The sequence below is a fragment of the Fopius arisanus genome, unplaced genomic scaffold (assembly GCF_000806365.1).
Source record: "Fopius arisanus strain USDA-PBARC FA_bdor unplaced genomic scaffold, ASM80636v1 scaffold00013, whole genome shotgun sequence".
Taxonomy (NCBI): Eukaryota; Metazoa; Arthropoda; class Insecta; order Hymenoptera; family Braconidae; genus Fopius; species Fopius arisanus.
In genome coordinates, this window is record NW_011887752.1 from 727,912 (window position 1) to 752,071 (window position 24,160).

The 24,160-nt window shown below is 34.2% G+C and overlaps 2 protein-coding genes across 2 annotated transcripts in view; one reads left to right on the forward strand and one right to left on the reverse strand.

Moving 5' to 3' along the window:
* The window catches only part of LOC105263187 (myrosinase 1), a 17,885-nt gene extending 9,512 nt beyond the window's left edge, over nt 1–8,373 (reverse strand). The window contains exon 1 of the mRNA XM_011299231.1: nt 8,360–8,373. Within this exon, the coding sequence (XP_011297533.1) occupies nt 8,360–8,373 (14 nt within the window). The remainder of the gene's footprint in view (nt 1–8,359) is intronic.
* An 8,386-nt stretch (nt 8,374–16,759) lies between these two features.
* LOC105263188 (protein gooseberry-like) lies at nt 16,760–22,730 on the forward strand. The gene is made up of 6 exons (XM_011299232.1): nt 16,760–16,817; nt 18,204–18,342; nt 18,971–19,266; nt 21,437–21,883; nt 22,078–22,172; nt 22,209–22,730. Exons 1-6 carry the CDS (start codon nt 16,760–16,762, stop codon nt 22,728–22,730), a joined length of 1,557 nt encoding a protein of 518 aa, XP_011297534.1.
* Nucleotides 22,731–24,160: the final 1,430 nt, after the last annotated feature.

Sequence of the window (24,160 nt, forward strand, 5' to 3'; positions counted from 1 at the left end):
AGGGGTTGCCTGGGTGGTGTCAAATTTGCAGTGGGCCAACTCCCTCACATGGTCCATTTCACACGGGTGGTTACTTTGATGACCGTCATCAAACTGACCAGTGCTCCATTTACCATGTGCTGGAATTTTCCGTTACTGTCACCAAAGTGCTCAATTCACATACATATATATATATATGTATGGTTATTCATGGTTATTTCCATTATAATATATACATATATAGAATTTCAAAAAGAAGAAAGAAAAAAGTCTAAAAATTTATATAAAAAATAATTTTAAATTTAATAAATTTAGTATAATATAATATAAAAATAAAAATATTAAATATTTTTATATATAAAAAAAATTAATATAATTTATATATATATATTATATATATATCGTATTATATAGATATATTTTGATATGCATAGCGCCAAAAAAAGCTGACAAAAAACGTTACATGCTTTTTTTTAAAAGGGATTGTGTACACCGAAAGAATCGTTTTCACTTGGAAAGTCATCGATAGTGAAGCAACCTGCAGTCGAAAGCATTAAGGTACATCCGCTGCGGAAGGTGTGTAGTCACTTATATCTACGAAAAATGTCACTAATGTCAAAAATGTGCTAGAAATTCCAAATCGGGAATATTGTATCCCTAAAGGTTAGGTACATGCAGAAAATATTGCCGAAAATTCGTGTCCTTTGACCATCCCGAGTGGATATTTAGCTCAGGAGCCGTGTGAGCCCAGGTCGCCGACTCCTGATCTAATCTATCGCAATGATAATGAGAACAATTTTTTTACTATTTGCCCATTCATATTCCGGGTGACAATTTTAAAATTAACTGAGATGACGTATAAAAGAAATAATCAGGCATTGCGAAATACTGAGTAGCGTAATGAGCACTTATATAAATAATGAAGACGTCATATTTTTGAAGATAAGATATCACTGTGTGAGTAGGATGTAGTGCAAACATCAAAGAATTTCATGTGGAAATAATGTTTATCAACTCTTATTCAATAGAATGGAACTAATTGCCATTCAAATTCAGCATCTGTTTGGTTCATTTGAATAGGCATAACGTAATGTATATTTTGAAAAAAGGAAAATTCCATTACTTGAGTCATTTTTTGAGATGTTTCCATTTTTGAGTTCCAATTTTTTCATTCAAATCTTTATTCGCTCACCTACTTGTGCAAAAATCGAACTCTAAAATCAACATTTAGAGAATATCACCAGAATAAAGTTCAAAATTCAGATAAAAACGAAATAGAAATCAATGCAAATTATCAGTTAGAATAAAGTAGGAACAAATAATAGAAATAAACAAATAAAGATTATTTAATGAAATAATTGGATGTGTTCATTCATTTTCCTATTTGGATCTATATATATTCTTAACAGATGTAAATTAATTGCTTTAAAATATGGGTAATTTCAAAAATGAAATGTTATTGAAGGGATTGTCAAGATTATTACGAATCAGTAGCGATTTCTTAAGGTATCATGCATGATTGAATGGAAGATCGGCAATTCGGGTCGATCGGTTCGATGAATTGTTACCGGATCTTGTTGAAAATTGGGGAAACATTGTAGAATGGAATTACGAGAGAAAAGAGGTATGATAAAGGTAATGAGGTGTCAATGTGAGATCGATATGAATCGATCGATTGCGATTCGGATGGTTTGTTGGGCGATCGTGCGCGTTAAGTTGGCCAAGCCGTTACTCACCCTGAGAGATCGGCAAACCGTATCAGATTGCGATTGGCTACCGGATTCAAAGGGGCTGGATGCCAACATGCAAACTGCATCAACCAGTCAACAAAAAAATGCGGTCTCAGTGAAATAGAATGAACCCGCGCGTGGGATCCATCGATCGGGATCGGTAACGATTGCCTATTTCAGAAGCTTTTATTTAGTATCGTTTTCGTATCACAAATCTTTCGATCAATGTTTCACCAGCTTCGGCATGCCTGACTTCAAACTTGATATGCATATGCAATTTCAGTGACAGTGCATTTTCATAACTTCAACTTATTGAATGTTAACTTCACTGTATTTTATTCTAAGTGACAGGCGATTCATGTCTAAATAACATGTGTAAATAACACAAAATAAGTCAATACAATAAATTTTAACACGCACTGACTCAACATAAAGAAACTGAACAGAAGAGTCTCGTTGCAATTATGAATAATTTATTATCATTTATTTACCGCCAATTATTTGGGGTGATCTCGTATAGCACGTGTTGAATTATTCGTGGGTTGAGTTACCATGGGTTGAAAAGGTCTTTGTCCTGACAGACAAATGCACCATTTTTCATGCATACATGGTTCTTTCCACGAAACAAAAAATTACTCGCTTCACAATTTACTGAAGATTCATCACTTTTGACTTTATTGAAATTTATCTCTAGGATATTAGTATCATGTAGAAAATTGACCACAAATTTTGTTTATAAAAGAGATGGAGGCAATGTGGCATATCAGAATATACGGAGGGAGAAGTCTAATAATAATTAACTCCAATAATAATAAACACAAAAAATTGACGGGATGTTACGATTTTTTAATTCTTGAAGGTAATTAATTGTGATATATCTCTGCGATATTTTACAGTTTCCAGAAAAATTACATAAGTTTTATGTTTCGTGGGGAAATATGTTCTGATTTCACATCAGCACACATTTATTTTATAATATTAACAGCGAAAAATTAAAAGTTGAATTGAAAATAAACAGCCAATTTTTCAAAAAGACTTATTCAACCCCCTATAAACAATCATTGACAAATGATGAAATATCAATTCTTTTCTCAAATATTTGAATACTACATAATTATTCAATGAATATATTATAAAAGGACTAAAGTAAACCTTTTTAATAAAAAATACTTTTTTTTCCTCTTATATTCAATTATTTTTCCACGCGACGATATTGCCACTCATACTTACCGATTTCCGTAATCTGACCAAATATTTCTCTCTTTTAATTGTGCAGCATCACCCGCAAAAAATTGATCTTCGTTTTTTTTTTTCTATAGTATTTAACCGCTTGGTTGATTCTGCTAAAAAAAATATAGACAGAAATTGACAAAAGTACGAAAATAGTTTTCTATAAACAATTCTATAACATCCTGTAACCTTCGTTTGGCAAAAATGTTCATTGAGACAAAAAGTTCAATGTCAATTGGAGTGGAATTCTTTTTCCGGGGATAAAATATCTTCTTTGATCACTAAAAAATCGTCAATAATTCCAGTCGACGAAATGTTTCTCATCCATCAACGTGGAAACCTGTCGAGTCACTCTTGGGATCGCTCGAACGAAACCGTTGACACGGATATACACATATAAACTATACAATTCTCATTAGAACAAATTATTAACCCCATGAAATGCACACGGTTTACGCCCATCGGTCATTTCAACTCGTCGTATTAATTATCCGAATTAATTAAGTAAAAATAACTTATGATTTCATTTCATGTTCAAGCGAAATTCTATAGAATATATTCAATGTATTTCATTGGCTTTTGATCTTTATTTAAACAATAAATTATCCACTTGTTATTATGATTTTTATTATTATATTACATGTGAATTAATAATTAAAAGAGAACTTTAACGATTCGAATTGTTATTATTATTGTTGTTGTTGCAAAATATCAAATCGATAATTAATCGAAAGATGAATGTTGTAGAGGACAACAATAACAATAGAATTGGCATTGCACACTATTTTTTATCGCGCTGTCTTATCCAATTTGTTTAAATTTTTGTCATTGTGTTTAATGTGTTTATATGACAATATGGCCTACCGCATTTACACTTGAGACCAATTTAAAGGATCGTTTCACATTTTCGCTGTACTTCACGGCGGAAAGCGTCGCGATGGTAAAGCGAGCGAGAAGTGAGGCGAACAGCGAATGATAAATAGAGGACCACACGCGTTTAATTTTTTTTTTTGTACAAAATTCATGAAAATTATTTTCGAAATACCGGATTTTTTTGGTTGTTGAAAGTCTCATTTAATCTGTAATTCACATTTAATATAAAATTAGGAATGTATGCGAATCGAGAAATAAATAAACTTTGTTCCAAAAAATTGAAGCACTCATTTAATTTATTTTTAATTTATTATTATTTTTAGTATTTCAATGATTAATTAATTGATTAATCCATCGTGTCGTGACTTGTAACAGATTCATTCCCGAGATAATGGGAAGATGGAGAAATATATGAATGATAAGTAACAGAGTGGGATGAGGTCGATAGCAAAAAATTGAAAATTGTCACAACCAATTATTGTTAAAAAATATAATTGCATCTGACAGCTTCTCCGATAGTGATTATTACTGTAAAAATAACATTAATCAGTTCATAACATTTATCACCTCTCCGTCGTTCATTGAATCAACCGGAAGATGCATCAATTAATAGCAATTAATAAATGATGAAAGACGAGAGGAGTAACGAGAATTGAAAAAGACGTACAGTCATGCTTCCCTGATGACTTTAGTTTCGGTCAATACATACGTTTATCGCAATTGAAAAATTTCCCTGTCATGCCCATTGTGGTTCGTACGTGGAACATTAAACAATAATGTAAATCAAAAAATAATTTCATTTTTCAACAATTAATATCATCCTTAATTATAGTAATCTTCCCAGAATTGTGTACAGAGGAAAATAGTATTTGATCGAGAGAAAATTTAATGTTTCAATTTCTCAGAAGTTATTTAATTCTAGAATTTTGTGTTAATGAAAATTAATCAGACATAATTGCTTATGAAAATTGTAGCTTTCTTTATTTTACGTCTCGTTACGTTTTTTTAATTGGGCGTTTGCTCTGAGGATTACGAAAGACCTACGTAATTTTGAATTTTTCAACATTTTTCTCAAATTTTGCAGTACCTCGGGATAATTTTTTACCACCGAATGCCAGGGAGATTACTGATTTAACACGCACCAGGGCATCCGTCATCTTCAGGTACTGGCATCATCATTCCTCTTACACAGCATGTTTGTTTCTACAAGGTGTATTCCGGTAGTTTCCACTGGAAGTACACAAAGTCGACAAGAAAAGTGGCAAATGCAAGAATTCCTAGCACCGAGACGTCCTCGACGAGACCCTGAAGTTATTTCCTTTTTCTGACACCAATTGCATACAATGCATCGCACATTTTATCGCACTTTTCTTCTCCTCATCTTCCATTTTTCCCTCATTGTCTTCACGCTCGAGCAATGCAATTCCCGACAGTCACGAATTCTCTCAATAATAAAATTATGTGTTTATTAATACAGCCAATAATGTATGTTATACTCAAAAAATGCATCAAGTCAATTCAATTCCACCGATAGAAAAAACTTTAGTCGAGGGATTTCACATTTTTTCAAAAAATGAAGAGCAATTACATTTTTTTAAATTGAAATTTTTTGAATTCGAGAAAAAAAAACTCGTGATTAAATTCACTGAGCTAGACTTGTCATCACATTTTTATTATGAATAAATTATCATCATCTCTGGAACAAGTGCGTAATTTCTTGGTAGAAATTTTTCCGTTCTTTGAGTATATTGCCATAATATCCAGAGAATTATAGCTCTAGACACCGATTAATTCACAATTAATAAGGCGGCTTATTAATTACAACACAATGATGAGATTTATTTGGCAGCAGAGCTCCGAAGAGAATCAATACGATGTTAATTGAAAAGACAGTCGTTATAATGCAGTCAGCGTAAGTTTTTACTTCCCTGGCTACCCCCACTCCACGTAGTTACCATTTGCAACCATGCCCCCCACTCCTAAAATCGAAGGAGAACCGTATGCGGACTTCAGTATACCAAGGGGACTTCTTGATGTCTTACGATTGATAATGAGATTAATTTATGATTTAAAAATGTTTTGCTGGTATTTTGTTATTTTTCCTGTTTTTCTGAGATTCATTTAAAACTATCGATCGGATTGGGATATGAAAATATAGTGTTTGTCCGTTCCATCATGATTGACTCTTTCATAAAGTTTCATCCCGATACACTAATTTTTGTAACTTTTCACTAAAATTTAATAAAAAATCAATAAATTTTAGTGAAAAGTTATAAAAATTGGTGTATCGGGATGAAACTTTGTGGAAGGATAAATCATGAGGTAATGGACAAACGCTTTATTTTCATATCCCAATCCGATTGATAGTTTTAAATAAATCTCAGAAAAATAGGAAAAATAACAAAATACCGGCAGAACATCTTTAAGATTGAATAACGCTTTTAAGGGCGACACGTGGTTGAGACAATGTGGTTGTGACAAGTTTTTTTTCTCTCAGTACAAGATATCGCCTTGTTACAAGTAATGATGCACTCCTTGAGAAACTTTTATTTTTTCAGTGTGACAGAAGTAAATGACTTCTGAAATAATTGTAACAGTCAAGCCCGCATTTTCTCACACGAAAAATCCAATTTTACAAAAATATTGGTTCAGTAATGAGAAAATACTTGCAGAGTCACTCGTCGGTTGGATAAAAAGATTCAGAGGCCTCGCACCCAATCCTGAGACGATGTCCCACGCCCTCTGAGGGCAACGAGCTAGTGAAAAAAAGAAGTGAAAAAGGAGCTGTCGAAAGAAAAAAGGGGAAAAGTAATAGAAAAATAAAAACTTAGAGCTGAAACTGTTCATCATCACCTGAATTTTACCTCACGGTCTCGCCATCCTCCCTTTTCCCATATCAAAAAAATATAAATAAAAATATATAAAAAGTGTGCATAAGACCGGCTAACTCTCGAAAATCTACAAATTCCAAAAGAATAATAAAAATTGTAATATAAAATATCCCTTTTAAAAAAAAGCATGTAACGTTTTTTGTCAGCTTTTTTTGGCGCATAGCTAAGCTATGCATATCATATTAATATATTCATATAAATAATTAATATATATATATATTATAAATAATATTATAATATATAATTATATATTATTTGTTTATATATTGAAAATTGTTATATTTATCAATTGAATTTAATTAAAGAAAAAAACTTAAATTATGACTAATTTTTTTAGATACTTAAGATTCTTTTAATATGAAGATTTTATATGATAACACCACATACATGTAAGGTTGGGCGCGCATAGCGCGCCGTATACGCTAGTGTAACATAAAATTGTAACATAAAATTGTACATAAAAATGTTTTTTAAAAGACGGAACGCACTTTACATTTACTTTTATTGCATTCTCAAGATAACAATTTTTTCTTATCGATTTCTCTGTTTCTTGAGCGGAAAATTCTGGTCTTTTGGGTATGACGATGTGTTTTTTTTTTGTTTTTGTAATTTTTTTTTTTGATTTTCGGGTAGGAGAGAGAGACCCGCGGCAATTCGAACGATCAAAGGACGAAGGATAATATCCCATCTCGAGCTGACGCTTCGTCATCGTTTAATTTAAAAAGCTACCGGTCTATACGATGCGGTACTTCTGCATCCGTGCAGCATGCAGGTGTGAAATACCTGCGTTCCTCGGTTCATCTTATCAACACCCAGTAAATATGTACAGAATACAAACACATGAACTAATTACAATTTCTCCAAATAGTCATTGCGTAATAATCGGTAATAAAATCGATTCTGTCCAAATCAACCGCAATGTGTAATTTCTTTGACCCTCACACAATCATATAATAGATAATTAAATATATATAATTAAAATAATAAATAAATAATAAATAAATAAAATAAACAATATATAATTAAAGATATAAATAATTACTCCCTCTCTTTTAATTTTTACATTCCTTCGCCCAATAATGAGTAATAGAATCAGTCCTGCATTGATTAACTGTAATGTATAATTTTTTCAAATTAGTAAATAAAAAATAAACGATATTCATTATTTTATTTATCAGGTATATTACTCAATAATATTCAACACTAGTTGGAATAAACTGGCAGCAATTGAGGTGGGGTTTTATTTCCTCTGAATTTCCAATTAACGAATTGTTATACGATCTGAACCTGACCCTCCGGACCAGGAGTGAGCGATAAAATTCCCTCCTTTATTATTATTGGTTATTGTTTATTATTGGTATTTCAGTGTGCACGTGAACCCTGATGATCGAAGGTGAAAAGGGGCAACACGAGTTTTAAAAAAACGGTGAGAAATGAGAAGCCAATTGAGAGGAATGAAGTGGCGTTTACATCAAAGGGTGAAGAAGGATGGAATGATCAATCTCACTTGGAGACCTACCGCGGTGAGGTATATTCTAACTCACTTGAAACAATAAAAAATTTTAAAAAATAACTCACTTGACTCCTGTATGCAGGGGAGAGGATGGAACTACCGCACGGTGTGATTGACCGACGGAAATCCAGGAGATTACTCACCTCTTGCTCCGCATTTTTTGCTACAACTTCATTGTTTTCGTTTCATTCACATTGAGAGCCATTTTTTTTTTCGTACTCCAATCATGACTGACGACTATCATTATCGATTCTTGGCATTTTTGGTACACGTCCTTTTTTATTGCACGTGCCAAATTATTGAGAAGTTCAAGAAAATTATTTCTTCATGTCAATAGACACATCTTATGCACAAAAAATATAGAAACTTTATGTTATTCAATTTATTTAATGAATTCTTTTGTTCTATGGATGATAGAAAATTGATTTTTATGATAGGTAATTGAAAATGGAATTAAATTAATTTTTGTCATTAATAAATTAATCCAGTTTTTAAAGATTAAATTAAATTTTTAATCATGAGACGCGGGAAATTAGTTAAAGATTTTTTACTACTCCTGAATTATTAAATTAATCCTTTCAGTAGTAACAAATTAGAAGCACTCATTACCGAGAATTAAACACATTTCTGATAATGCGATAAAAAAAGTATTCTCTATTTTTTTTTTCTGGAAAACAATTTCCTCGAGTCTATCTTTTCTATAATAATGAAATATTCTATATAAATCAAGTAATTTGTTTCCCTAATGTGAAATTCAGTAAATAAAAAGACATGTAGGATCGGTTGGAGAATGCATTACTTTCTTCGGGAGCAAGAAATAATCCTCTGTGTCCGCAATTCCAGCGGAAATTTCGCTTGATCGATCGCCTGGCAAAAACAGCAATCGATATTCGACTTGTACGCAGTTGAAAAGACTGACGAGGGGAATGAATTGTTCGAGGTGTTGGAAAAAAACCCCCGACGAATGGAAGGAAAGTTAAGTAAAAATAATAAAAACGAGAGATCGTAAGGGGTCAGTTGAGACCGATGCGATCGTTTGGCATCGTGAGAAATAATTCAGCAGAATCTTTCAAGGGGAATCCCCTTTTACTTGTGATTATCGCAAGGCGGCACTCAAGCGTGATCCGCCATTTTATCATTTTTACCGAAACTCACGTGACAACAAAATGGCCTCCTCCTTCCAAAACCAAAACTGTCAGGGAATATCCCTAGATTAATTTATTAATTCCTCCATTTATTCCATTTTTCATTCATTTGTTTATTTATTAAAATTCCTATCGCTCATTGAATGGAAAATTTACATAAAATTGATCCTCTAGGACTGAAAACGTGAGGCGAAATAATATTTAATCAATTTTTAGGTTAGGTAATATACATAATAATTCCGCACGCATTCGAAAATGTTGAGATATTTTGTTAATTAATTGGCAATAATAATTATATTATTATGAAAAAATTCATTTCTGCTTTTCTATTTTTCGTTTGAATGTATAGAATGCCTGCAGTGCTTTCAAAATTTCGAGTGTGTTTTAAATATTTTCAAATGTTTTTTTTTTCAGAATTACATTTTTCTGTTTCTCAAAGTGCAATAAATTCTTGGGAGTCCCAAGAACCCGAAGAAAATAGTCCCGAAATATTTCAAAAGGGGTGACAAATCCTTTCAGCACAATTTTTTTGCCCAATTTTTTTTGTCAGGGTTTCCAGAAGAGTCTCGTCCGTTGGGCCCAAAAAAAAATGGGAAAGGGGTGGAAGATATTTTTTTTAGTCAGCGCGCGTCTGACTCGGGCCCAGGGCAATACGGATTATGGGCGATAATGAGGAATATTTATGATTTTATTGGTTTATGAGTTTATGACGTTTTTCTGCCGTCACGTGAGACGGAGGACGACAAGGACATTCTGTACTTCCGGTACCTTTTTCTCTTGAAATGGTTCAATACGCAGTTCAATATTTTAGTCTCAAGTTTTCGGCCCAAATTCCCCTGAAATTCCATTCCAAAAATTGCAATTACACCGCGTGTTAGATAATAGATAATTACGATTGATTTATTCAATAATTCTAAATTTACAACATTTATCTTCTTGTCGTCAATACCTCACTTATTTCTAAATGAAACCCAAACCAAAATACGAAATAACTTTTCAATTCTCTTCAAGACTAAGAAAAAAAGAGTTTCCTGAATTGTAATTTAATTTTATGAATTTTATTCGCACGATTTCCAGTCTTGGGCAAAATTAATTGTCTAATGGAATATAAATAACAGAAATATTGTTCTCCCGAGGAAAAAAATTCAATAAAAATTCAGTATGTTTTCCATAATTCCGGAGTGACATGTGATTGCCAAAAATTTAAACAAAAACCGTACAGACTCTTTCAGAAGCGTTTCGTCTTTTTTATCGAAATTTTTCGAGGAATCATTGTAAAATGTTATAACGCTCATTTCTGATTTAATGTGATTTCAAAAGCTTCTCCCGATTTAATGTTTTTAAATGATTGCTGGTGATGTAAATGATGCTGGTAAATGATTTCAAACGATTACAAGTAATTAATACATATTAATTACTTGAATTTGATTACATACAATTTAAAGTGTTTTCAGGACTGATTTTATGTGATTTAATTTGAGAGTGTCACAGAGAGACACACGTCAATAGAGAGCCCCTCGGAATTTTCTATGAAGAAATAGCGATAACGGAGCAATAATGAAAAATTTTAATTGAATATTTATCTCCGTGTGTACATAGAAATAATGACTAGCCGGTTTTTGGACTCAGCGTGAGAAGAAAATATCATCACCTCCTCAGTCATTACTCCAAAATTGCATGGAGTTGAAAATTTCGAAGGCACTTCTGGTCTTGACGAGGCACCTTCAGGAAGAGTCATATATCAGGAATGATGACTTTACAACCGTTCTCGTATAGCCATCATGCACGCCTCCGTCCTTTCCAGCAAGTCCAACAAAGCAAGCCCTGAAAATTGAGATTTACAACATCCGAGTGAGACGAAAACACTAGATTTGGAAAAATTTTCTTCAGGTAAGAAGCTCTGGAGTGAGAGGAAAATAGCATTGGAAACCTCGAGGACACGACTGAGGGACACCGTGACGACCAGAAGACGCTTTTCCAAGGGTCCCCAACTTGGTGGCCAGAATTCGGGCTCAGACCAACTACCTTTTTCACTATTCTCTTATTTTAGGTATTTTTCAATTTTCACATTTGCCTCGGAGTGCATGCGACTGTATGACGTGAAAAGAGCACCGAATTGTCGACCCCCTACGGATTTTTCACGGTGAGGTACGTCAACACGTTCTCCACTATTGACACCTTCCTTCGACAACTATTTCACGAGACCATTTTTTTTAACGGAATTTTATCCCAGACTTGTTTGGGGTTTTACTAACCGTGAAGGGATAAATCAGTTGGAGATAAACACGCCGCGTATCCGAGTTCTATAGATCCAAGTGGAAGCTGTTTTCCTCTATTTTTCAATCACTGCTCTTGAAAATTTGGCATTTTCCACTTTCGGCTGGAATTCTCCAGGGAATTCATCAAATTTTCATGGTTCTCAGGTAAAAAGAGATCTTATTCCACACGTTTTTTTTTATTCAGCATTTTTTAACCCTAGGTGTTTAATTTTCATACAATTAACAAAATACGTTTTGGCTCTTAGAACTTAGGTTACATTGATTTTAAATTGTTATCGACTATTTCACAGATTCTTCTGCTTTTTTGGAATAGGAACTATCCGGCGAAATGTTTTTTTTTCAGTTATTTGGGTAATTTAGACCGGTGGTGTGTCTTTTACGGAAATTTATACAGTTTTTGATTCAGAATGTAAAAAACCCGATGAAATTACTTCTGCAAAATCGATTGATACGGAATAATTATACAAAACCCTAAATATTCCTTTATTTTTTTATACATTCTAGGTTAAATAATATCCTATAGTGGAAAAACCAAAAATTATGACGGGAATTTTACACTTGTCTGAAAAACCAAGAAGTTGGCAGTGTGTTAATACAGGGAGACTATTTTTTTTTAATCCGTAGCCTTCCACATTTTCTGCAGATAAATTGTTCGCGAATATCTAAGGATGCATGGAAGATATTAATATTTTTGCAATGTCTTGTATCATTCACTTTTCTCTACAAAAAATTTATAACTAAAAAATGCGTGAAATATTCGCTAAAACATGGGCCTCGAAAAAATTCACTGATAGTTTAGCTAATATTTATTGTATCGTGAAAACGTGAGAAATTCAGCAATAATTTCCCCTGAAATTTTAATTAATTAAGGATTTAATTGTATTTCATGATGATTTTTTCCGAAATTTTTATTGACAAATCAATAATCAGTTAATATAAAAAACACCATTTTCTTGAATCTTCGAATGGAAAATGAGAAATTCAAGCGAATGAAAAATTCGGTAACCATTTTTAATTGGAATTGCACTCAAAGTCATACATAATTTAAAATTCATATGACTTTGTGATTGCAATTCCACGAAATGTTTAACAATTTACGGGGAAAGAAGTCTCTCAGTGTTAACAAAAAAAAATTATTCTAGATCCAATAAAAGAATTGCTTCATGCCCATAGAAAAATTACGCCGATCAAAAATATAGAAAATCTATGTTATTTAATTTACTCACTGAAGTTTTATTTATTGTTACTGATAAAATCTTGTACAAATAGATTTTCCATCAACCTCTCCTTGAAAATAGAATACAATTTTGTTTTCGTATTTGAAATTCAATAAATATAAGTTTAACTGAGAAAAATTATTATAACGCAACATTCACATCACATTTGTATCAATTTTCTTAATTAACAAATCAATTAATTTTTGAATCTGATTCAATAAAATTTAAATTTTCAGACCGACAAAAATTATTGAAAATTCACACGATGCGATGAATTTTTTTATAATCCTAAATTCCAATGGATGCATTGAATTTTTATCGGTAATAAAAATAATGACAACAATCAATATTCAAGAATGTATAATTGAATTAATGGCAATATGAATAAATTCGTTATTAGTGGCAAGTAAATTTATTTAGGAGGGTATTTTTGAGAGTGTTAGCCAGAAGCTGAGGGGAATGATGATTGGAGTCGAAGTGACAGATCACCTGAAGAGTAATAGCCATGATGTATCCAGAGGGGGTAGAGTTTTAGTAAATACAAAGGGCCCTCCAACCACGAGGGTACCACAAGGGTACCACAGGGGCTATACCATTTCTCATGGGCCCCCATTGGTGAAGTACTCAACGCTTCCAAACCGCAATATTGCCGCTGACCACATAGAAGACATTTCACCAAGAACTCCATTGGAAAAACCAGCGGAGATTTACGATCCCGGGAAATCTCACCGCAACAGACAATATATTTACGACGGCATTCATGTTTTTATTATAAAACTCACGGCGAAAATTTGCATTCTTCTGTTGCTCAAGGAATATACTAAATAAGGTGGATTATTTACGGGGTAGGAGGTGCTTCAGTCACTAAATTACAGCCCTGCCCCACCCCCAGCCCTTTTTATTCTCTGTTGGGACAACTTTAAGTGCGAATTGACACTTTTTTCAAATTTAATATGCAATAAAAATATTAGGAATGAGATTTTTCGGCAAATTTTCTTCAATTTCACGGGGAGAGGGAGATTTAATCGAAATTGCCGCTCTTATAGGGAATTTCGGAAAGTTTTTAGGGATAAAATACGGAATTTCAGGAAATTTTTAGGCGTAAAGTTTCTCTGTTCGTCCAGAGAGCGAATTACGAGTTTTGTAATTTTTATTGAAAAGTTCACTTCGTCTTAATATTTATTAATTTATTGTTTATTTGATTTTTTTCTATATAATGTGCAGAAAAAAAATCAGAAATAAAACTTTATGAAAAATTCTGGTTAATTTTTGGCGCAATTTTACGCGGAGAGAATTAAACGAAATTGCGTACCTCTTCCGAATTTTCGAATCTTTTCGGGATTTTTTAGGAACGAAATGATGAATTTTGAGAAATTTTAGGGTTTGAAATTTCTGAGTCGCTCCGTATTGAGAAATTCCAGATAATACTCGATAAAAAAAATTGAATGAAACAAAATCCGAATGAATGAATGGAAAATTCAAACAAAAACAAACCAAAAAATGATTATTATTTTAGAATTTTCCCTCGAGGATTAATACTACTAATAAATAATAACAATGCCATTAATTGTCTTGCAATTCTCCTATTTTCCTCGACACAGAGAGAAAGATTCAATAAAAATCACGTGTATTTTTATTAATTCTGGAGCGAAATGTGTTTGTCGGAAATTTGACGGAACTGCCCCGTAATTTTTACCTAAAGTCACGGAATTTTTCAGCGATGACCCGTAATTTTTATCTGAATAATCGTTGAAAAATTACGATACCATCACTAAAATTTTTCGAATCGACTCCATAATCGGTAAGTGACCTGAAAGTTCTGTAATTTTTACTAAATATTTCTCTCCATGCATTTTCAACTAAAAAAGTTCATTTCAATTTCACCTCTGGAAATTTCACCATATTTTTTTCGAATACCTATTCGACCGATTGACAGATAGATTTTGTTGAAAAACGATAAAAAAGGGAGCTACCTGAAAAGTGAGCCGATCAATGTTTATTATCGTCTCTGTGGGTTTTGAAAATGTCGAGATGTGCGTGTCGTCCCGTGAAATCAGTGAAAACACGGGGTTTTTGAGAATTGGGGGTGGGAGTGGGGGATGTAAAAAGAATGAACTGTAACATGAACTGAAAGCAATGAACCCGAATTATTCCGTGGAGGAGTGTTATGCTGGGGTGAAAAGGGAGTACCAGAAGACGTGAAACGGAAGGTGCCCCCGACGGTGTGGGTTAACGTGGCGTTACTTTTACAGGAGATCGTCGACCCAATGGGGCACATCACCCGCCGCGATACAACAACCAAACAAACTCACTTTAATGTCTTCATGCTACTTTTTCTTTTATGTTTGGTGGATATCCTTGCGTCGATTTTGCATAGTCTCTTCTGCCATCCGAATGACCTTCGCATTTCAGTAGCTCATTTTCGCACGGTTAATTGAAAGTGATTGATGATTTTACTGGCATTTTTTCGGAGAATAACCAACTTATAACTTCGATTATACTCAACAGGTGAAAAAATGCACAGCCCTTTAGTTCCAGGAATTTTTCACGCAAGCCGGAGATACCGGGAATCATTGGAAATCATCGGGTTGATCATTACCTCGCGGAATTTCACAGCCTTCAATGATTTTCACTCACTTGTGCCTGTGAACATTTTTATTTTTATTTTTTTTATTTTTATTCGAGCAATTGTTGCTTCTATAAGAGTTTGTGTGATAAATTCTTGAAACATTCATGTTGTTCAGTACTTCGGAAGGGATTTTTGTTTGTTTTGGCAGTTTATAGGGTATTGTCTGATATTTTTGGGCATGTTTTTTCTATTTTACATTTATATTTGAGTCAGGACTCCTGCGTGGATTTGAGATTTCACGGATTTTCGCAATTGAGAGGAAAAATTTCAGGAAAAATCGATGGAAAGTGTCATTTCTATCTCAATCAGAATTAAAAAATGCCTGAAAATCAGGAAACATGTAGAGAATTGCTAATAAATCGTTTGAAAACAAAATCATTACGAAATAATCGCCAGATTTTTTGTATGAAAAAGAATTTCATTACTCTACTCTATTGCGCTGTATGAGAATTAAATTAATGTTTACATTATCTGTGTGAAGTGAACACGTATTATTAATAACAAGTTAAAAATTGGTTAAAAATAACACGTCAAATAATATTTTTTCAGTTCGAACTTGCATTGCACGTGAATATTGAAATAAACTTTAATTTAATCAATAGAAACGAAAAAACTTTTCAGGAGAAAATAGAATTAAAATGATCACCGGTAAAGGAATAATAATCTTTATGATCTTCTCAGAAATTCAGGTGTCATTTCCAACACCAGCCCCTGAATAATCTCAGTCGGCGAAAAACGAAGACGTAAAATAATCCTAACAAGCGCGGAAAAATAATGGTGCAGGTATAAGTCCATAAACGCGAAAAAAAAGGCGATAAACTGTAGGGAAAATGGTGGGGGCGTGGCTTAAAGAAGGTAGAAGCAGTGGGGATTGGTGGGCTGGAGGGCAGGTAGATGGTATTATCCCCACCATTAGGTCGTGGTTTTCGAATGGGAATGAGAAATTCCGAGTGGTTGAGCGCAGCATCCTGATGGTTGGATCTAGCTGGAGGCGGGGCTTCAAGGTTGGTTAGCAAAGACGAGAAGTCAGGAAGTTCAGTCGGGATCAGCAAGTCAGATCATCATCATCCGGAGGTCGTCTTGGTCCAAGGGTTTTTCCAGTCGTTTCGAGCCACTCCGACGGATCGGTTGTTGAAATTGTGATTTTTATCCAGTGATCTGTGGGACTTTTTTTTTTTTGTTAATACCGTCATTTTGAGGATTATTGTTATTGATTAATATATTGTTTGGTGGGACTTGTGGAGCTGTTGTGAAGTGATTCGGACTACGTGACATGACGATCACCACTAACTTTCCAATGATGCGACCTTATGCCGGATATCCCTTCCAGGGTGAGCAAAATCAACATGTATAATCAATATTATATAATTGACAATCAGTCATTTATATAAAATATATAAATGCGCAATGTTAAGAGCTAACAGCGAAATTGAAATTCAAATTTTTAGACTGAAGTCTTTTTTTTAATGAAGAATTCACACGAATTTAAATGGATTTAATATTGGAAATTATCACATTCAATCTTTATAAACAAATTTGAAGTGATACAGAACTTATTATTAAAATTGTTAATGAAAAATCGGATAATGATTTCAATATCTAATGAATTTCACTTTAATTTTTACTAGGAAAATCCAGACTATTCTTTTTCGGAACTGTCAATTGTCAATCTACTTGCAATTTAATTGGATTTAATATTTAATTTTTATCATTTTTATTATAGCAGTTTGAAAAATAATTACTTTTGCAAAATGAACTTACATGACAGTAAATTAATCTATGAAACCCTTTTTTCCAATGGATTTATCAGAATGTTTGCATTATTCTTAAAAATCCGTCCATTTCCCCGAATTACTCCGTAATTGACCATAAATTTTCGAGTTGTATATCATTTCGCAGTCACTACCTGAAATTTTCTGGGCGGAATCGTAGGTGTTACCCTTCAATCAAATGAAATAACCCCTAGAAAATTCGCAGTACATCCCACGACTGGAAGATCCTCTAATAATTACTATTTCCGATAATAACTATTTTTTCGTAATTCCTGAATTATTCATAACTCCCGCAATATCCAGAGGCTTTCAGTCCCCGATTTTTCAGCGCCTCTTATTCTTGAAGGCCCCATAAACCCGGAAAGTCGCAAGTCGAGACTGGAGTTCAGAATAGAGTCGTCAAATTTTTTGCTCGAGGGTCACCCCGAAAAAAAAAATGACATTTTAACGTAAATGCAGCGTTAAATCACCCCCTCTGTCCACTGAAAGGCGGAAAATCTTCTCCGGGTCGAGGTAAATTTTTCCTTTGAAATATTCTGGCTTACCTGAGGCCAGGCGTGCGGCCAGAATAACGGATTCAAGTTTACCAGGGGGTACATATTTTATTGCACGTCATAATTCAATATTTTTCGTAGTTTTCCCCCTATTATACGCGCAGATCTCTCCGTCCCCGGAATTTCCTCCATCTTTACAGCCGCTTTGTATTTTCCTTTCCTCCATCTGGGCACGATAAAATATTATCAGGTGGATTTGATGGCCACTTAACTGTAATGGAAATTGCACTGGAATTAATAATCAAAGAAAATCACTTGCGAGTTTAATGCAAATTGTCGAATCATCGAATTTTATCGAAAATTAGTTATGACTGGGTCAGAAGTATGAATCGCACCGTCGGTTGTTAATGGTTTTTTTTTAATAAGGTTTTCGTTCTTTTAATTTCTGCAGATCTTTCATCGATACCTGGTCAAGGACGTGTTAATCAGCTGGGGGGCATCTTCATCAATGGCCGCCCGTTGCCGAATAGTGTACGACATCAGATCATCATGATGTCTCATCAGAACATCCGGCCGTGCGAAATCTCCAGGTTTGAAAATTTATTACAAACTCAAAGATTTTTTTATCAATTCTGACAACCGAATGGGGAAATTTTTGTCGATCAATTTTGGCAATTGGATTTTGCACATTTTTGCGTATAAATCTAAATGGATTTTGACGTTTCAAGCATATTTATATACTCAATAATTTTTAAAGGTTTTGGACATTTTTGCAATTTGATTTTCGTACTAAAGTGTAGGAGAGAAAGAGAAAATGAGAAAATTTCGTGGTCGTTATTGATTTTAGCGCCTTGCACTCGTGATATTCTAATCTGAAAGTCGAGTCCTCATTTACTTGCGCGGAACACCTATCGGCAAGTACACGGAGAGAAATATTTAGTAAAAATTACGGAACTTTCAGTTCACTTACCGATTACGGAATTGATTCGAAAAATTTAAATATCGGTATCGTTATTTTTCACCGATTATTCAGATAAAAATTACGGAACACCGCGGAAAATTTCCGTGACTTTAGATAAAAATTACGTGACAGTTCCGTAAAATTTCTGACAACCACATTTCGCTGCAGAATTACGGAAAATACACGCAATTTTTATTCAATATTTCTCTCAGTGTATAAAGTTATGAATTTAATGATTAATTTGAAATAATTTTCAGAAAACTGCGAGTATCTCACGGATGCGTATCAAAAATTTTGAATCGCTACCAAGAAACTGGAAGCATTCGTCCCGGTGTTATCGGTGGTAGTAAACCAAGAACAGCAACACCGGAAATAGCAAATCGTATCGAAGAATATAAACGTGAAAATCCGAGAATATTCCACTGGGATGTACGAGATCGGCTGATCAAAGAAGGTATGTGCGACCGTACGACTTTGCCAAGTGCATCTGTAATATCGAGACTGATTAGAGGAAAGGACTGCGAGGACGATCCTACTGCAAAACTTGCCGACGGTGAGTGGCATATTAGTTTCAAGTCTCAGTCCTTTTCTGCTCTTCTTTCTTACCCTCAATCCTTATTTGACTTTTCGAATAATACGTGAAATAAACGATTGCCGGTGAAATTGTTGGGTTGCCCTCGAGAGGAGGTGCATGTGCAACGGTAGCTCTTGATCGACTCTGTAATTTTACTCGCCGCCTCTCCATGGGGAGCCCTTTAACCATCACACACGGCGTCATGATTAATACTTCTCTAGTCACTTTTTTTTTTCGCTATATTTAAAAATCCATCATTTTTTGCCGACCCAATGCTTCACCTCTTTCCTCGCGTTCTCTAACATTTTACTTTTACATTTGATATTCATCGATTTAGAGTTTTAGACTCACCCGAAATTGTAAGTATTATTAATCCTACTCCTCAGCTTTTCCAGATTTCAATTTTAATATTCCCTTTTTTATTTAATTTTACTATTTGGGAACGATCTAAGATTCATCATCTTTTTCCCCAGAAGGTTATTAAGTTTAAATTTTTTGGTAAATATTGATCGTGAACCATTAGAACAATTTTGTAATTTTATGGAATTCTATTATCATTTATCATTAAACTTATGCAAATTAGATAAATTCACAAAATTAAATTTTGACAGAAGATTTTTGAAGTAACTGAAGAATGGCAAATTGTGGGGATTGCAACATTAAGGATGTTTTGCTGGTATTTTGTTATTTTTCGTGTTATTCTGAGATTTATTGAAAATTATCGATCGGATTGGAATATGAAAATATAGCGTTTGTCCGTTCCATCATGATTGACTCTTTCATAAAGTTTCATCCCTTTACACTAATTTTTGTAACTTTTCACTAAAATTTAATAAAAAATCAATAAATTTTAGTGAAAAGTTATAAAAATTGGTATATCGGGATGAAACTTTGAGAAAGGATAAATCATGATGTGACGGACAAACGCTATATTTTCCTATTGTTTTCAAAATAACGGCAGAACATCCTCAAAATAAAATATGGAATACAATAATATATATTACATAATCCTTTATCTGGAAAGTTGATATATTTTTTAAAAACGTAAAGATTTGCGCGATTTAAAAAAATATGATGATTGAAAAAACTTGACATGTCAACGTCAGTTAATTTCCCTGAAAGTCGATATATTTTCTCTGGTAAATTGTATTACTCCCGTTGTGAGTAAAAAGTCGGCGCGAGATCAAAGAAACTCACGGATCAGTGTAAGTTGATAGGCAGCAACGGGGGTCGATTGTGTGTCGGTATATTTTTATTTTTTCTCCGACGGACGATATATTGTTTCACTCTGACACCTTGTGGTCATTCTATATACGCGGCAATGAATGAGAAGAAAAGAACAGAAATTATTCTGATGAATCCAAGGCAATTTCCTGTCTGACGGCCTCGAAGATGAGATAAAAAAAAAATTAATCTAGAGAATTTCCCTGGAGTTGGCCCATTGCAACTCGAATGGCCCGGCAAGGCGAAAAAACCGGAAATTCTCATGCACTCCGGGGAAAAAAAGAAATGATGAAAATGCCGGGAATAGTCGCGTGTCGAATGAGCATTTAGTAACGGAGAGGAGCGTCCCGACGTCGAGGCGTCGTCGCCCGATTAGGCGCGCATTCTATCATAACGTCTTTACATGAAAAATCTCTCTCAAATAAGATAATGTCCCCTAATTACCTGAATTAATTCACAGAATTATTTATCGTTTTAATCACAAGAGGTAATAGTAGAAATATTAATACCAGGAAAACGAACATTTTTAAAATGAAGTGCTGATCTATGATTTTTACGGGGAATAATTGATTTTTTCAAAATTATCGCAAATTACGTGAATTATCCATTTACTAATCCGTTGTAAGTGCATTTTTTTCGAGACCAGTTTTTATCCAATATCTCGAAATTGAATGAGGATAACGATTTTTTTGTAGATACCTTTTTTGTAGGTCTCATTCTTCTCTATAAAAGATGTATAGATAAATAATTCGCTATCTTCCTTCAATTTTGAGATATTGAGTAAAAACTGGGGTCGAAAAAAATTCAGTTATCCCAGTTTACCACTTCGATACTGAAATGATTTTCTACCTTTTGCTCCCTTTGTAAATTCTCTTCGTGCAAAAAAAAATCGATTTTGTACTGACCAATTCCTTTTTTTCTCCAGGAAAAAATTCCGAATCGGACGCTGAAAGTGAGCCAGGGGTGGTCCTGAAGCGAAAACAGAGACGAAGTCGTACAACGTTTACTGCCCAGCAGCTAGACGAACTGGAGCGAGCGTTCGAGAGAACTCACTACCCGGACATCTACACCCGAGAAGAATTGGCCCAGAGGACGAAATTAACTGAGAACAGGATCCAAGTGTGGTTCAGCAATCGTCGGGCAAGATTGAGAAAACAGAGTTCCTCAGCTTCTTCAACGGGATATTACGGTTCAGTTCCTTATCCATCAGCTACAGCAGCCACTTCTTACGTTCTCCATCCATCGGCCACTGGACATTCGCATGCAGCAACTGCTGCAGCAGCTGCTGCTAGTCTTCCAGCACCAAGTCACTCGATGCATCTGCAATCCCTGGGGCAGACTATCCCGGAAACTGCATTCACTTCCGGTCAAGGTAAAACAAAATTCCATCTTTTATCATTCTATGGAAATTTTTAAGAGTTATTTCCAAAGGCAACATCCTTAAATATTAATGGATAAAATATTGTGAAAATACTACGATTACGATACGATTGAAAAATATTATATGACAAGATATTATTAAAATTATTATTAATATAATTAATATTTTTTTGTATTTTTCATCAGATCTGTACGGTCCAACGCATCACACGAGTGTACCTCACCAATTAGCAGCGGCGATGGCTGAATCAAATCGCCTGCCTCCAACAATTCCTCCGAATGCCCCATACGAGCCAAAATTCGAGGCAAAATTCGAGCCAAAATACGAAATCCCCGCCTCCTATCCGCCCACATCTCTCTTTCCCCCTGTCTCGAGCGTTCCCATAAGCCACGTGACTCATCACCAAGTATCACCACCAGTTAGTGTGCCCTCATCAACTTATCAGCAGTCAGGGCATCATCAGCTCCCACCAACGCCAAATTCGCTGGTCACCATGATGGGACCCAATTCCGGAAACTCCAACCCACCGACTGATCAACTGACACCCAGTGAATTGTCCATCAGCTCTGTATCACCGATTCATCATCCTGGCCAGCATATTCACAATCAGGGACAGCAGGCTGTCCAGGGTAATCAGGGAAACGAATCGCCACCGTCTTGGAATCTACCCATTCCAACTGGATCGAGGGTTGGATTGCCACCAACACCTCCAACAAGTCTCTCTCAGACTCATGTCACTGCTAATCATCAGGGATTTGGGGCTCCCTACACAACCAGTGGATTTCAACAGTCAACCAGGCCGACACCCACTCATCAACCCTTCTATGGCTGGTACTAAAGAACTTTAGGTTGATAGTAATTTTGGAATAATCAGTTTTTATACCCCTAAAGCCTCACCAGTGTTCAATATTTCCTGATTGTTTCGTTGAATGGCAACTTGGGAAAAGCTTTTTGAAAACATCCCAATCATTGATCCATAGGGAAACATCAGGAAAATATCTGATTTATTTTGAAGGAGTATTTGGTGGATTATTTTCCTTATTCAGATTTTGGTAGGATCTCGTGGTCTCGTGGCACCTTCTACGAATAAATTTCGGAAGGCAAATTTACACGGAAATATTCGTTCTGCTGGCAGGTAAATTATCAAAACAACGCCAAAATCGTAATAAGGAAAATAATAGATTGAATTTCATTGGAAATACAAAATTCATTAGGGAAATAACTTAATCGAAAAATCCAACGGTTTCTTGAAAAGTTCTTATGAATTTATATTAAAGGTCTGTAAAAATTCTATTGAATTATATCCTTTGTCAGGCTGATATCGCAGAAATCATGGAACAATTGTCTGAAATTTCATTTGAAAGATAAAAACCGGCAGAAAACATTTCAGAAAAGTTGAACGCCTTCTCCAAAAATTCATTTGAATTTCAGTTGATCATCTATTGAAATTCTAAAAAAATCTCCTTAGAATTCTATTCTATTCTGTAATTACTAAAACCTAATTATGGTAGAAGGATTGGAGCTGTACATAATGTAAAAACAATCTTAAATAACATATGTTCGTCAGGGATTAGCTAAATTAATAGTTTAAATATTACATTTATCACTTCATATTTATTTAACTGTTTGTCCATGTGATGATAACCCAATGATTCGCCAACTTTTCTATTATGGAACTGTACATATATTTATGTAGATTATTTGCGCAACCCGAACCTGTGTAAAAATAATTCTCGGTTCTGTAAATAGCGATCGATTTTCTTGAAATTAATTTTAAAATACTGGGATGGATAAATTTGATATTTACCTATACGCCAGTAATTTCGTCATTGCAGGAAATCGCGAAATGAAATAGAATATTAAGTCGTGTAAATATGACCATTGGTACTGGGTTCGTTTCTGAAATTTACCTCGAATAAAGATTCAACCAAAAATATCGAGAACAGCTCGACACGTGTAAAAGATATCGTAATATTAGTTCCGATAATCGAAAGAGTTTTAGTATTACCACTTTATTCAATTTGAAACTGTACATGAACTATTCTAGAAAAAATAAAATATTATATACCGAATAATTACCTTTTGTTGTTCAATTAATTATGAAAAAGCGACGGATCAATGTCTACGCTGAGAAAAAAAAATTTCTGCCGTAAAAAATATTCATTGAACGTCAGTAAATTCGTAGGTTTTTGCCAATTCAATGGAATTATTAACTGAAATGTTCATGTTATTGGAATAATTAATCTGCAGTTACTCAGTATTCTATGT